Raw genomic sequence first — 15237 nt, 5'->3', positions numbered from 1 at the left:
GATCGGGTGGTCTGTGAGATGATGGGGGGTATGTGAGGTGATGGGGGAAGGTACTGGAGGTGATGGGGGCTGCTATGTGTGGTAATTGGTTTGATGGGGGAACATATTATTGGTGATAGGGAAGTATGGCCAGTGGGGAAAGGTACAGAAGGTGAAGGGGGAAAGTCTGGGAGGTGAGGAGGAGCAAGTATATATTGCAGGGGTGGGGGGGGGGGGTGGCGGGGAGACGGATGGGGCGGTACATTTCTACTGCTGGGTAGAAATCACGTGTGGTGATGGGGGAAGCTATGTATGGTGATCCAGCTCCAGTTCAGTCGCTCAGTCGTGTCCGACTCTTTATGACCCCATGAACCACAGCACGCCAGGCCTCCCTGTCCATCACCAACTCCTGGAGTTCAGGGAAGTAAGTGAGGTGTGGTGGGAGGTACAAAAACTCAAGTCTCCCAGCTTACCTCAAGAGGATAAGCAGGTTGGGTGGTGCTGGCTTCTGAAAGAAGGAACTCAGGACTGCCCTCCTCTAGGGCCTGGCCCACCCTCCACAGCTCAGGTCTGCTCTGGTTTTCTTTTGGACTCCTCCAGACCACCCTAGAGCCCACCTTCCCTTCCCTAACTCTCCTCCAACTCCTTCAGCCACCTTTTGCCCCTCAAAAGCATTATTTTTATGAATTAGTTCTTGGTCATATATTCCCTGCAGTGATCTGCATATTTGACACCCAGAATTGTAGTCACAAACTCCTAGGATTTCTACCCCTGATAATGAAGTCCCTGGCAAAAAGTTGCTAAAAACTGTATCTGCCTAACATCAAACACTTTTCAAACGGAATATTATAAATTTTGTAAGTTAGAAACCCTTACCTGGTCTTTCACACTGTATCTTTAAACAAAGCTGTTTCACAAAATCTAAAGGCAGCTGAACAACTTCCTGTAAGAACAAATAAGAAATACTCAGTGTGTGTTACACAACAAGGTAAACGCACTTAATGCCACAGAACTGCAGACTTTAAAATGCTTAAAATGGTAAGCTTTATGTTCTGTATATTTTACCACATTAAAAAACACTCAGTATGTGAGTTTTGGGAATAAAAGCTGCTCTGTTATTTTAAGGACATGTCCAGATTATGTCCAACTCTTTGGGACCCCATGGACTGTAGCCCACCAGGCTCCTCTGTCCATGGAATTTTCCAGGCAAGAAATACTGGAGTGGGCTGCCATTCCCTTCTCCAGGGGATCCTCCCGACCCAAGGATCAAACCTACATCTCCTGTGTCTCCTGCGCTGATTGGTGGATTCTTCACCACTAACGTCTCTGTGCACTAACAGGAACAGGCCCTCCTCAGGATGGGTGGTGTCCACAATGGCAGTGGCTAGCAGCATGCCCAATGTCACCCACAATCAGTCTCCAGAGAATACTCCTCAGGCAGCTCCTGTGTTCTCAAGGCGACCTCATCCTCATTCTCCAGGGGTCTGTGGATGGCAGAGCAGGGGCCTGAGACAGCCCTCTGCCTGCAAAAACTTCCTCACCAGCTGTCTCCTCGGGCAACCTGAGGCTTCTCACATTCCCATCTGAGAAGCAGCTCAAGGAACGGGGTCTGATCAAATATTAATCTCTGGGTAAGGGATTTCCCTCATGGCCCAGTGGCTAAGACTCCGCACTCCCACATGCAGGGGACCAGGGTTTGAGCCCTGGTCAGGAAACTAGATCCCATATGCCACAACTGCAAAGATCCTGCAAGGTGCAGCTAAGGATCCCGCATGCCATGTGGGATCGGAGATCCCACATGCTACAACTGGATCCCAGCACAGCCTAATAAAATAAATCATCTTTAAAAAAATAAATCCCCAGGTGGACATCCTGTGCCCCCATCAGCTACAGGACAGCCAATATTTGGTGCACTGGGGCAAGAAACAGAAAAGCAACTTCTTTCTGCTTTGCTGTTTCTTTGCAATCTCCCAAACCAAGAGTTTCTATTTAATCCACATTGCTCACCATCTTCCCTATATTTCCAGGGTGGCAGAATTCTGACTTCTAAAGAATCCCAAGGGGATGGAAGAGACTGGCCTAGAAAGAGGATGCTGGGATCCTGTCCATTTACATGCCACACCTCCATCACGCCCTTTCCCACCTAACCTCCAACTCACATGAAGACAGGCCCAGATCAGTCCCCAAACCAGCCAGGCAGGGTTGGAGGCAGCATGGCACAAGGGGTGTGTCTGTCTCTCTGTCTGAGCCTTGCTCTCACCACTGGGCTTGTCATTTCTCGTCTCAGGACACAGAAGAGGGAAACGCTCTCAACAGGGCCCCTCTCTAAGCTAGCTCATGTCATCAGAAGGAGAAAACCATATCGTTTACAAATGTGGACTTTGCCTGAATATGGTCTTATTAGGACCAGAGGTGCTGGGCCCGAGTGGCAGTCCTCTCACTACTACAGCCACCTGGAGGAAAAGCAGGTTGTGTTTCACTCTGGCAGTGTCTTCATGCAAAGGAGGTATGTCAACAGGGTGAATACTCCCAAGATGTGACCTTGTGAATCCACCTCACAGGCCCAGAGCCTTGTCCACTGTGGACAAACAGAATCAAACTCGGAGTTAGAGCATGCCCTAGGCCTGAAGGGACAGCCCAGTGTTATTCCCACCTGCCAGGCTGCCACTGGCTGGAACCGCAAGCTCCTCACCACCCTTCTTCACCATTGGCCCCTCCTGGAAGAAAAGTCTAGAGTCCCTGAGGGAGACAGAGCAACACTCCCACTTGGCCAGACGAGCATGCTCTCGCCCCAGGAAGGACACTGACAGTCGGCACAGCTGCGTTCTCTCAGACACCGTCCAGGCCGAGGAGGAGGAGGCAGCCAGCACTCAGTCACTCAGGCTCTCACAGGAGGTGGGTTTCAGGCATCCACAATCTAACAGGACAGCTGGGGAGGGGCGGTGCTGGCCCCCAGGATGGCCTCAGCGGCCTTTGCCTCTGTGTAGTCCCACACTGCCTAGAATTGATCTGCGAAGACCCCAGGATGCTGTGGAAGTGACAGACACAACTTCTTGACAGGTCATCTGTCAGACTGCGCACTGAAAGAGTCAGGACCGAGTCACAAGGATGCTCAGAGCCCTGCAGAGAGTCCACATGGGGAGCTGCTGAGCCCCAGTCAGCAGGTCAACAGCCAGCACCACACTGCAAGCTCTGTGGTTCTGGGCCACCCTGGAAGAGGATCCTTAGCCCCAGTCTTCAGATAAGACCACAGCCCTAAGGAACCCAGAGAGGCGCCACCCACAGTACATCCTAAGCTGTCAAAGGAGGACATTTTGCTGTCAGAGCCACTTAAAATTCTGTTTTGCCAGGCAATCCTTCTTGGCATCATTTTTCTCAAGATGCACACAAGGTACAGAACTTGCAAAACAGGCAGTACTATTCCCTCTGTCCAAAATGACAAATCCGATCATCTGTTCAGGGTTCTGATCTAAGACAAGCAGTAAGGCCAGCAGAAGCAGAGGCGCAGCGGTGATCAAAGCCAAGGCGCAGGAATGACTGTCCCAGACGTGGACCGTGGCCATCTGCTCTGAGGGTTGCCAGGATCACAGGGCCACTCCATTGAGGCTTCTTATGCTGCCCGCTCCATGAGCATCCAAACAGCAGACCTTGCCTGTAACAAGTACTGCTCTCCGTAACTGAGACCAGAAGCCAGCAACAGAGACCACCTGCAGGCAGGTGGAAGCCACCACCCCACGTGAGCTTCAGCTGGGGTCTCCCACGAGACCAGGTCATACCTCCCAGTACGGGGGCCCTTTTCTCCCTACCTTGCTCGAAGGTGCCTATCAAAGATCCAGGCTGCTGCCTGGACCTCACTCAAGAGCTCTCACCAACTTGAATGCCCCCCTGAGGGTGGCGTGGTGGAGTCCCAGGGGTCCCAGCAAGTTAAGGTCTGACAAAGTATCTCGGAATCCCATGCTTCTCAGCTAGCAAATGAGAATAACAGGATCTGCTCTGCTACCTCATGGGGCAAAAATGAGAAAAGCACTTGGAAACTCTGTAACTAACATTAGGGGTTATTGTGAAGCACAAACTTTCAAACTATAATTGAGAAGTTGGTATTTTGATACAGAATGTGCTCATGAATTTAGACTACATTTAAAAAACATCACTTACCCCACAATGAACATAGTTCTCACCCAAAAACTCTTTCATGACATTTTTGCCAAAGTCCACTATGTTCTGCAGGTGCTGAAATATTTCTTCCGAGGTCTGTAAAGAGAAGGACAAGGAGGCCTCAGTGCCCGGGAGCTCCCAGAAGGCAGACTCTGGTACCATCACGAGCCCCTGTCACATACAGGGCCGCCAGGTGCGTGGCCACGGAAACCACCAGTGGCCCTGGACCCGGAGGAAGGTAGGCCCCACCACGGGGACTACCACACTCAGGGGAGTTTCCGTCCCCAGGGGCCCCTGGGCCACCTCTGCATTCTACTCAGGGCCCCATGTGATTCCGAAGCTGTAAGTTTAAGAACCATATCTGTGGCCCTGCCTTCCTCACACCAGGAACACAGGGGGATTCCACCTGTGGCCCGTGCACACCTTCTGAGAAATTTGACTTTAAAAATCTTTCCCATCCAAAAATTACTAGATATTTAGATTTTATTCTTCAGCCTCTAAATGTAGAAATAAAACACTTTTACCCCAGAGGTTCTTAAAGAGTTGATAAGCTGTGAGATTTAGGTGAGACAGAAAATCAATCTTGTATCCCTCACTCTGACCCAAGGCAAGAAGGACAAAGGGTTGATCACAGGTCTCACTCAGGAGCGAGAGGGCTGTCTTCTTCAACAGCGGGCTGAGAGGTGCCTGACACACGGCTCAGGCTCTGAGAAGGTCTTGGTCTGAGCTGCTACGCAGGCACCAGAACATAGGCAGACCACAGCCTGCATCCCAAGGCACTGCTGCGTTAGGATGAAGCCTGGCAAAAAACTCCAGAACACAGGCAGTGCTTCTGTAGAGCTGTGGCCATAGGCTTCTGACAAAAAGGTCTTCTTATTGACAGAATAAGACACAATTCCCCACAAATAATGCAGCTGGCATCACATAGAGCCATTTATATAACAACAACAACAAAACAGCACACTGTTGCCTTGAGAGACATTACCTCAATAAATGTAAATGGGAAGAACTGAAAACAGAGGCATCCAGAGAAGTCTGACCCTTCACCAAGGCTGGGCTCCACAGACCCCGAGTGGGGGACGGGGGCAGGGGAGAGGACTACAGGCAGCCTCTGAAATGTTTCTCGTTTCCACCTGGATTCCACAGAAACAGAACCTCCCCGCAGGATTCTCTTCAGCAGCCGCACCTCCCCCGCATCCTGAGCCATCTTTCTCTGCACCGACCACACCGGCCCCAGACCTCACTGCAGCCAGTCCCACCGTGACGACAGTCCTCAGCTTTCTCCCCTGGTCCCCTTTTCTCATTCTATGAAACTAACCCCCAAGGGTGCCTTTCATTTGCACAATCAGCCACCGTTGGCACCCATAAGCCATCCACCTCACCATCTTTTCTGGCTGTTTCACCATAATTCAAATGAGGTGAGGTGGTGACTCATGTCTCCAACACCCTGATCTTGAGCCCAATTTCCACTCACCACCCAGCACCACGGCCCTGCCCCACTGTGTGGGTGTGACCTGCAACTCCAGCCTTTTCTGCCCTTTTAAGATAGAGTCTATGCTCATATCACGCCCTCCCCACTGAACATCAAAGACGAAAGGCTCCCACAGGGCTCCTGCATATTGACCTCTGCGACCACTTAGATAAACACCACGGCAACATCACACCTCAAGGTAGATAGACACTGCAACTCGGGGGTCAGCAGGCATGCAGCAGAACAGTGGTTTTCTAAGGGTGCCCACAGTACTCTGCTTGGCTGACTCAGAGAACAGAAGCCCCATCTGAACTGCCAGCTGTGACTTGTAACACTGATTGTCTACCACAGCATTACAGACTTCATTTTCATAGCTAGACTTCCACAGATAGGGAAACTGAGGCAGCAGGGTGTAAGGAAATCGCCATGGCAAAGTGAAGGCCTGGCCCTGGGTTTCCCAGTCATAAGCAGAGGTCTCTGAACTAGTCTGGTAGGCTCCTGACTCACTACCCAGGGACTGACCATGATGACCCAGCAGGCCAAAGCACTGGGTCCTGCAGGAATGATGGGCACATCGCTTTCAGCACTGAATGCTTATATCATATTCAAATTTCTAAAATTAGCATTAATACTTTTTTGCATCAGAAAAAAAATCAAAGTTTTCTTAAATAATTATTTTAACGATGGGGTGGCAAATCCACTGATCTTACCTTCTTCCTATTAGGAGGAAACTTCAGAAAACGAAGCACCACACAACGCTATTGGAAAATAAAACAGAGTCCGATTAGTACCCACACAAAGCCTGGGGATGAGGGTAGATGGCTGTGCAGAAAAAGCTGTCCTCAGCAGTGCCTGGGACACCCAGTGCCCCGGGGAGGAGGTGAGGGCCATTACTGGGCCACATGTCTGAGGACACAGAGCAACCAGGAAAACCTCTGCTCTCTGACCTAGTCAGGCGGCTCCCAGTGATTTATCTTAAGGAAAAAAGATGCACAGAAGATTTCAGCCATTGCATGTAAAAGGACTGTTTACAATTCCACATAAAATGTAAACAACCTAAATGTCAACAACAGTAGGATGGTTAAATACAGAGGAACGTGTTCCAGACCATGGAATACCAGGTAGTCATTTACCAGAAAATATGGAAGATCCATGTTTCAGACACAGAGGCATAGCCATCATCACTGATAAGTGAAAAAGATTACAGGATGGGGCTTTCAGAGTGAACCTATTTTTATAAATATGTACATATATATGTGTGTGTGTAATCGAGAATGATGTATGGGTACAGTGCTATTTATGTAAAGCTCAAAAACAGGTAAGACTCAGATCTCTGGCACCTGGGATGGTCCCTGAGAAAGGTTCTAGAAGGAGCTGGTCATGAGAATACAGGTCCATGTACTTTGTCATAATCAAGCTGTGTACCCACATATGATGTTATCCCTTGTTTAAAATAAAGTATGTGCATGCTGAGTTTGTATGAACTGTGAGAAAACTTCAGAACAGATAACCGTGTGTCCAGGTAGCAACAACTGGGGAACTTAATTTTTTCAAGTTCTGGGTTTTCCAACTTTTTACAATGTTAATATAACATACATTTCAAAAAAATACATACAAAAAATATAACATACGTTTCAAAAATTTTTTACAGTGCTAACATACATGTCAAAAATGTAAAAAAAATAACCTTTTAAACAAGTACAGCCTTTGAAAACAGCCATTCTTCAAGGAAATAACCTGGATGTGTTATGGAGTCTTGGTAATGGGGGAAATTAATTCCATTTGGACAACTTCAGAAACCATTCCCATGGAGACAGAGAGTTCCAGGCAGAAGGGCTTGGATGGGAACCTAGCCTGTAAAGCAGTGGCCAGGAGGAGGGGAGGTGCAGCAGTCTGGGTACTGTCTAGAGCACTGGGGTCCAGGTGGGGCAGGAGGGGCTGGTGATTGAAGAGACTCAGAAAGTACAGGTTTAGCACTCAAAACATGGCCGAGAGCACGCAAGGCCCATAGAGATCAGATCCATTTCCCCAGCCCACGGCCCCCCGACACTTCCTATCCCACTCTGATGACACATACTCCTCTCAAAACTCCAGACAACCATCACCTCCCTGAGCCCCAAGCCCAGACTTGGGGAAGCTAAGGTCAAGGGCATGTACCCGCCCCTCAGTTCAGTCGCTCAGTTGTGTCCGACTCTGCAAACCCATGGACTGCAGCACACCAGGCTTCCCTGTCCATCACCGACTCCTGGAGCTTGCTCAAACTCATGTCCATTGAGTCAGTGATGCCATCCAGCCATCTCTAACCCCTCCCAAATCCAGGCAGACGTTAGTATTCAATCATGGGAATCGACTGGCCAAGGATTCCATCAAAATTCAAGGAAAAACAAAAGTTGATAATGCAGAAACCCTAATTCCAGGCAACTTCCCAGAAACTTGGGCCCCTAAAAGTCACTCACTTTTTACCTGGACTCCACTATTTCTCAAGACCTACTAAGAAATTCTGAGTGTCATGTTGTGTCTGCTTCAAGGAAAACTGCTTTCTCTACTGACGTGTTTAGCATTTAAAACTGTCACCAGAAACTGCCCCACAGGAGCTGCAGTGTCAGCCTTGAAGGCCAGTCTCCACAAACGCAAGCACTCAGTGGGCACATCTGTTTTGGACAGCAAGCACTAACTGCCCCCTGTGAGGGTCTGACTGGGCTGAGTTGGTGGCCCTGTGACATGCCCCAAGCCAGCCATGGGACCAGGCAACACCCATTCAAGCAGACAGAAGCGAAAAGATGAGAAATCAACCTTACCAGCCCTGGTTGGCATAAAGACATAGTTAGTTCAAGGGCCACCCATGGTGTGTAGCAAGACTGATGCAACCGCCCACAGGGAGATTCCCATGAAGGAGCCCAAATTAACACCTAATCTGGTAAGCACCAGGGCCCTGCCAGCTCACAAACTTCTCACCAGTTGTGAAGCAAACAACTCCTTTCCTTTTAAACATCTGAAACTAGATGTTTAAAGTATATCTCCTTCATAGTGTCTAGGATAAATGTTAAGAACATGAAGACAAAGGAATGAGACTAAGAAGAGGGGCTTAAGAAGAGTTTCTGCATGGTCCGGGGCAGAGGCAGCTCTTCCCTGTTCCAAAGTAGGACAGGGAATCTTAGTGGGGCCCACACCTCTTCTGTCCTTTAGGATAGAAAAGTGTGGTGTGCTCTCTTGCGCCTTGAAACACTAGATGAAAACCAAAGATTTCAACAAGACTGAAAAAGTCAGTGAATGGAGAAATGACACATATAAAGACACACACACACACATTAAACAGTCTCAAAATGTATATAATACTCTACTTATAAAAGAAGGAGATGGGCTTGCCAGGTGGTCCTGCCAGTGCAGGGGAAACAGGTTTGATCCCTGCTCGGGGAAGATCCCACATGCAAATGGGCAAATAAGTCCATGCGCCACAACTATGGAGCCTGTGCTCTAGAACTTGCTCTAGAACCCGGGAGCCGCCACTACTGAGCCTGCGTGCTGCCAACGACTGAAGCCTGCGGGCCCCAGAGCCTGCGTCCTTCAAGGAAGAGTAGGCCTTACTCCTTACAACTAGAGAAAGCCCACACGCAGCAACAAAGACCCAGTGCAACCAAAAATAAATAAATTTAAAAAGAGTAGAAAGCATTCAGTGAGGGTCCAAGGCCGTGGTGGGGGAGGACTGGCATGTTATGTGCCAGGACCTAGGACGTGCTCTTTGATCCCCCCTGAAAACCCATCCAAGTCATCCGAATATCAAGACATCAGCAAAGCCTGGCTCATAACAGCTCTAAAAGCACAACCATGTGAATGTCTGACAGCACAGGAACTCTGGCTGCCCAGTGCTCTGCAGCCTTGTGTGTGTGTGTGTGTGTGAAAAAGTATCTACACATTTATGCTGTAGAGTTGAGAGCGGAAAAGGCAATGGCATCCCACTCCAGTACTCTTGCCTGGAAAATCCCATGGACAGAGGACCCTGGTAGGCTATACTCCATGGGGTCGATAGGAGTCGGACACGACTGAGCAACTTCACTTTCACTTTTCACTTTCATGCATTGGAGAAGGAAATGGCAACCCACTCCAGTGTTCTTGCCTGGAGAATCCCAGGGACGGGGGAGCCTGGTGGGCTGCTGTCTATGGGGTCGCACAGAGTCAGACACGACTGAAGTGACTTAGCAGCAGCAGCAGCAGAGTTGAGAGAAAAGGCAGGAAACAAAAGCAGACAGATACCATTCTTAAGTATCCAATAAAAACGTGTTATAGAAGGAAGTGCATCAAATGTTAACAAAAATTATTTTTACTAGTAGGGAAATGCTGGATGGTTTTTACTTTCTTCCTTCTAATATTCTGTATTTTCTGGGATGGTGAGAGGAACTAATGATTGGCATTAAATAGAAATAAAAGAATACAAAAACAATATAGTAAGAGGGTCACCTACCCATGTGAAGCCCAAAGGAGGAAATTCGTGGGTGGAATTAAGACTCCAGGACCTCTCGGCAAAGGTAAGGTATGACGTGATGAGCTGCTGAAGCCTCGCTGCTGGAGGACAAGCTTAAGTCAAGTCTTCCTCCAGAGTGAGGATATTACCCAGGACAGCACCCCAAGAAAACCCCAGGGAAGCAGAGATCAGGTAACTTTCAAGGGAAAAGGAGACAGATAAACACAGCAACAGAAGAATAGAGCCTCGGGGTGCTGCCCCAAGCACCCCAAAGTGGCTCATCTCTGCTTCTTGGTGAGGCCACCACTCACAGACACCCCACCAGCCACTGTCCGGATCTTCCAGCAGAATACCTAGGACAGCATATCAGGCCAGGCCACTTGTGCCCACTAAACAACCAGAAGCACACCACAGTTCCAAAAGAGGGATAAGAGGGACAAGGGTGGGAGAGTGTGGCTGACAGCTTCAGGCAGAACAGATGGAGGGTGAGGTGAGACATTCCACAGGCAGGAGCCCAAGACTCTGAAGGGAGGCCAGACAGGAAGTGGGGACAGCAGGTGCCTGGACTAGGAAGGGCACTTTCCTTCCCAAGTTTCATCTGTCTATATGGACCACAGCTGCCACAGGCCTGAAGCAGACACAGACACGAGTTATGAGGTGGGAGACAGGAGAATGGAGGTGTAAGCCCAGTTGGCATTTACAGGCAGGACACCCAGGGACTGTGGCAGAAGAGGTGCTCAGAAGGTTTCTAAGGGATGGAAAATCCAACAGCAAGAAGAGAAGCAGAATGTTTTGTAAAGACAAACCACAAGTGCATGCAAAGGACAGTGAGGGTGACAGAGAAGCACCCAAGTCCCAGGGGAGGCTTTGAAGTCCCAGGCCCTCCAAGGCCACATGGTGGCCACAGAGCAGGTGTCCAAACAAACCAAGGGGTGGGTGACCCAGTGCTGTGGTCTCATCCTTCTGCAGCACGGAGAAACTTTGCTTACCTTCCTGGTAAAAGGGGCAGCTGCTGTCCTGACAGTTCTGACTGAGGAGGAAGAAGGTTATCATCAGGGTGGGGGAAGTGACCATGCCACCTTAGGATACCAGGCCTAGACTGGCAGACCTCCAAATGCCAGGAAGGCAGAGCTCAGCACTCACCAAGGCCAGGATTGAAAACCACCAAAGAGAGAATGTCTTGGAAGAACCAAATCCTAACCATTCAACTGCAGGTGATCCCAGGAATAAAGACAGGGCTACATGCAGAGTTCTTCAATGAGACGTAATCTCATCAGCTTTATCAACCTGTGTGAATACCATTAAAAACCTCAAATACAGAATAAGTTACTTGTTTAAAAAAATACTATAGGCAACAGAGCATTAAAATATCTAACTTTCTACTAGATTCAGGAGAAAACTAAGCCCAGGATTTGGGAATATGTCTTTAAAAAAAAAAAAAGAACAACTCTTACTTGCTTCCAATAGCTCCATTAAGAAGTATGATCTACAAATCAGAAATCCTAAAACACAAAAGAGAAACACACAGCCCCTGACTGGTTGAACCCCACATCTTCAGGGCCCACACAAATATCCCAGGGCATCAAAACAATTGCAGAAACAATCTGAAGCCCGATCAGAATCTTAGAAAGGATATAAACCCTGACAGATCAGGAACAAACTTTTGCTAAAAGATCTCAGTTGCCAAGTCTTTCATGTTACCTCTGTCAATAAGGAGAAAAACATCACAACAGCTTAGTGTGATAAAGGGAGTTGGCCCCTACTTCCCCTGCATCCCAGAGGTGAGGGGAGCTGGGGGGCAGCTCAGTCCCTGGGGAGGAACCTCTGCCTGGCCTGCCCTGGGTGACTTCCCCCACTGAAGGCACTTAAGAGATCAGGTGACAAACCAGTCTTACAGTGACCTTCACAGGACAGGCCACCAAGCCAAAACCAACAAGACCAAGGTGAAGAAGGGTCACTGCAGATGTAAAAGCAACACCACCAGGAGAGAAATCCAACGTGGCAGCAGCGCACTTGAGGGCTGCCCTGGGCTTCAAGACCATGACTCAGCATGAGCAGAGGTACCATGCGCTCTCTAGAATGAGTGACAGCACCTCAGGCTGCAGTAGAAAACGAAAGTATGTGCCCACAACGGAAATGCTCTTGCCCCAGACCCCCCACAGGGTAACTGCCAGGAACCCCAGGCACTAGCATACAGAGCCAAGTTGGCCATAGCCTTTGAGCACTGCAGAGGGCTGGTGGCAGGGCCAAGGGCCAGTGCCTGGGAAAAGGTTAAATTGCACAGCCGGTCCCAAGGATGCTGAGCACTGGGCCATGGGAAAGTTGACAGCAATCTGTCAAGAACTGGCCTACCATTCAGTCATCTCTTACTGCCCAACCCTGAACACATCCTCACACTACAGCCCTCCTTGGGCCTGCACTTAACTCCTCCATATCCAGGTCCCATTTTCTGCAAGTCCTGTGCTCTCAGAAGCCTCCCAAGCCACCAGGCTGGAAGACTGACTGTGTCTCATCCTATGTTCCTTCACTACAGAATGCCAGACCTTAGGACTGGCTGGCTGAAGGTATGTCAGGCTTTGACACTGGAAGGGACAGGGGATGGACTCATCACTTTTTAGTTCAGTTCATTCGCTCAGTCGTGTCTGACTCTATGTGACCCCATGGACCACAGAACACCAGGCTTCCCTGTCCATCACCAAGTCACGGAGCTTACTCAAACTCATGTCCATTGAGTCGGTGATGCCATCCAAGTGGCCAAAGTATTGGAGCTTCAGCTTCAGCATCAGTCCTTCCAATGAACACCCAGGACTAATCTCCTTTAGGATTGACTGCCTCATCACTTTTTAAGGAACTTTCAATTCTGAAAGTAGATGATGCCCTCTCTGAGGAAGTGACCATCTCCCAGTCTGAATGAAGCCTGGTAAGGGTCACACTCTACTTCAGAATGAATGAGGTGGGTCTGGAGAGTCCATCCATGGGAGCAGGAATAAATGTTCTCACTCATCCACCTTCTTCTATCCCACTCACACACACACCCTCTCCTTGGGCACAGTGGACCCTGAAAGCTGCCTTCCAGGGCTCCCTCTTCCTTCCTGGTCCTCAAGGCCCAAGTAAAGCCTAAAGGCTTCTCAGTACACAAGGGGCATAATTCTCCCTTTATTCAGTGTGTTCACTTGGTGGGAACGTTTTTTTACAAGACCACTTGTGATCATAATCTTCAAATGATAACAACCACCAAGCAGGAATGAGCACAGTAACAAAGATTTAGATTTAAAATAAAGAATGAAGAGAACAGGTAACAGAGTAGCCTGATGACTCCATCTAAAGGAATAAGAAACATGACCTTAACAACCGAAGCTGGGCAACAAGGGAAGGGGCAGCTGCCGTAGAGAGCGGACACATGCTTGTCAGGGACAGTGGAGAAGGCATCTGAGTGCCCAAGGCCCGGTGTCCTTTTACTTTGAGTCTGGAAATTGCTCCTTCATCTGATGCTATTTTTGAAACTCAGTTCATTAGCTAAAAGAAGTCTTAATTAGCTTTACATAAAATGAAGATATACCATGTAGTCTTACTGAGGAACAGGAATATGAGTATTTGAATTGTGAAAGGATGCAGGGGGTCACACAATATTCAAACAAAAGGGACTCATGCTGGACTATCCGGGGCTTTGCACAACCCTGAAACACAACGAGGCCCAGCAGACTGACAGAGAAGAGCGGCTTCAGGTTAAGCCTTGTCAATTATTAATTATCCTAAAGATCTTGAGCAAAGCCTGCAGACTCACTTCTTCAGTTTCCCAACAGTGCTAATGGGTAACAAAACGCAGAACACAGGGGCCACCTCGGTGACTGCAGCTTATCCTACAGCTGCCCCAGGGCACCCAGCTCAGGAACAACAGAGCAGGACATCACTCAGCTCCTGCGCCAATCACCCTGTAGGAGCTGTTGGGCTGGGTCAGAGCTCCTAAACCCTGAGCCAAGTGGGGATGATAGTTATCACTTGCATAACTTCTCCAGCTCATCTTTCTAGCAATTCCGCAAAGAGATTCTGTTACCAGTTCCACTGGGCAAATGCAGAAACTGAACCTAAGCCAGGCAGTGGTAGAACCGGGATTCCGCCCAGCTCTGTGTAAATGCAACTCCCATCCTCTTAAGCCCTCAATGACACCTATTGGTTCCTCCCCCAGCCCATCACATTCCTGCCTGGTTGAATCAGACAGCAAGATGTCAGAGATCCGGGGCCTTTACACAAACCCACAAGCTTCTCTTCCTGGATTCAACTCACTGAGAGTCCTTACTGCATTCTCTGAATCTCTCATCCTTACTGAATAAAGAAAGGGAAATTCTTTAAATTCTAAAAGATTCTGGAGAAGAACCTGTAGATAATGCTCCACTGATATTAACAACAGCAGTAGGAGAACAGCAATTCCCTGCATTTCAGAGGCGTAACTCCCTCGGTGCTTGGGGAGTTCAAGCACTCCAAGCACGTTGCTTCTTCCTCCGGAGTTTGCCCGTAACCTCTATCTTGCCTAAGATTACACCGGGCGTCCTCACCGCGGCTGGGCAATCGGGGCCGGTCCCGTGTGAGACTAGGATGGGGGGCGTTGGGAGGACACGAAACAGACCCAGGGGGAGGAGATAACACTGGAGGAACAGGGAACCGATCTGGATGGAGGGGAATGCTGGGGAGACACGGCACCAACCTAGGGGGAGGAGGAGAGCGCTGGGGAGACGCGGAACTGATACGGGGGAAGGCGGTGACACAAAGCGGAGGCAGAACCGACCCGACAGGGTAGTGATGCTGGGGGGAGGCGAAACTTATCTATCCGAGAGGCAGTGACACTCGAGGAACGCGCAACCGATCAGGAGAAGGGCTGCTGGGGAACCGATCGGGGGTAGTCGGTGCTGAGGGGATGCAGAACCAACCTGAGCTGAAGGGGCTCTTGGGGGACGCGTAACCCCCTGGGAGTAGGGTGAGGGCCCTGAACCTCGCCGACAGGCCACCGCTCACCTGCGCATGGGCCACCACTAGGCTCTTGTTGCCTTCACCGTGGTACCGCCATTCATTCTCGTCCATCTTCCCTTCGTCCATCCCACGGTGCGGCCGTGGAGCCTTGCGGGGCCGCGAGCTGGAGGCCGCTGGTTTGCCTGGGCACCAGCCGCCGCCGACCGGG

General features: G+C 49.6%; 1 protein-coding gene across 3 annotated transcripts in view; it reads right to left on the bottom strand.

The window, feature by feature from the left end:
- IPPK (inositol 1,3,4,5,6-pentakisphosphate 2-kinase) overlaps positions 1-15237 on the bottom strand; it is a 59261-nt gene that overhangs the window by 43772 nt on the left and 252 nt on the right. The window contains exons 2-5 of one of the 3 annotated variants that reach the window (XM_010835992.1): positions 15075-15237; positions 6316-6363; positions 4135-4230; positions 856-922 (exon numbers count right to left, since the gene is read on the bottom strand). In XM_010835992.1, coding sequence (XP_010834294.1) covers positions 856-922; positions 4135-4230; positions 6316-6363; positions 15075-15155 — 292 coding nt within the window. In that variant the 5' untranslated portion in view covers positions 15156-15237. The remainder of the gene's footprint in view (positions 1-855; positions 923-4134; positions 4231-6315; positions 6364-15074) is intronic. The other 2 variants (XM_010835990.1, XM_010835989.1) reach the window with 2 other exon arrangements.

The sequence above is a fragment of the Bison bison genome, unplaced genomic scaffold (assembly GCF_000754665.1).
Source record: "Bison bison bison isolate TAMUID 2011002044 unplaced genomic scaffold, Bison_UMD1.0 scf7180017864057, whole genome shotgun sequence".
NCBI classification, from domain to species: domain Eukaryota; kingdom Metazoa; phylum Chordata; class Mammalia; order Artiodactyla; family Bovidae; genus Bison; species Bison bison.
The sequence above is the reverse complement of the archived record's forward strand: the minus strand, read 5'-3'. Positions and strand labels throughout refer to the sequence as shown.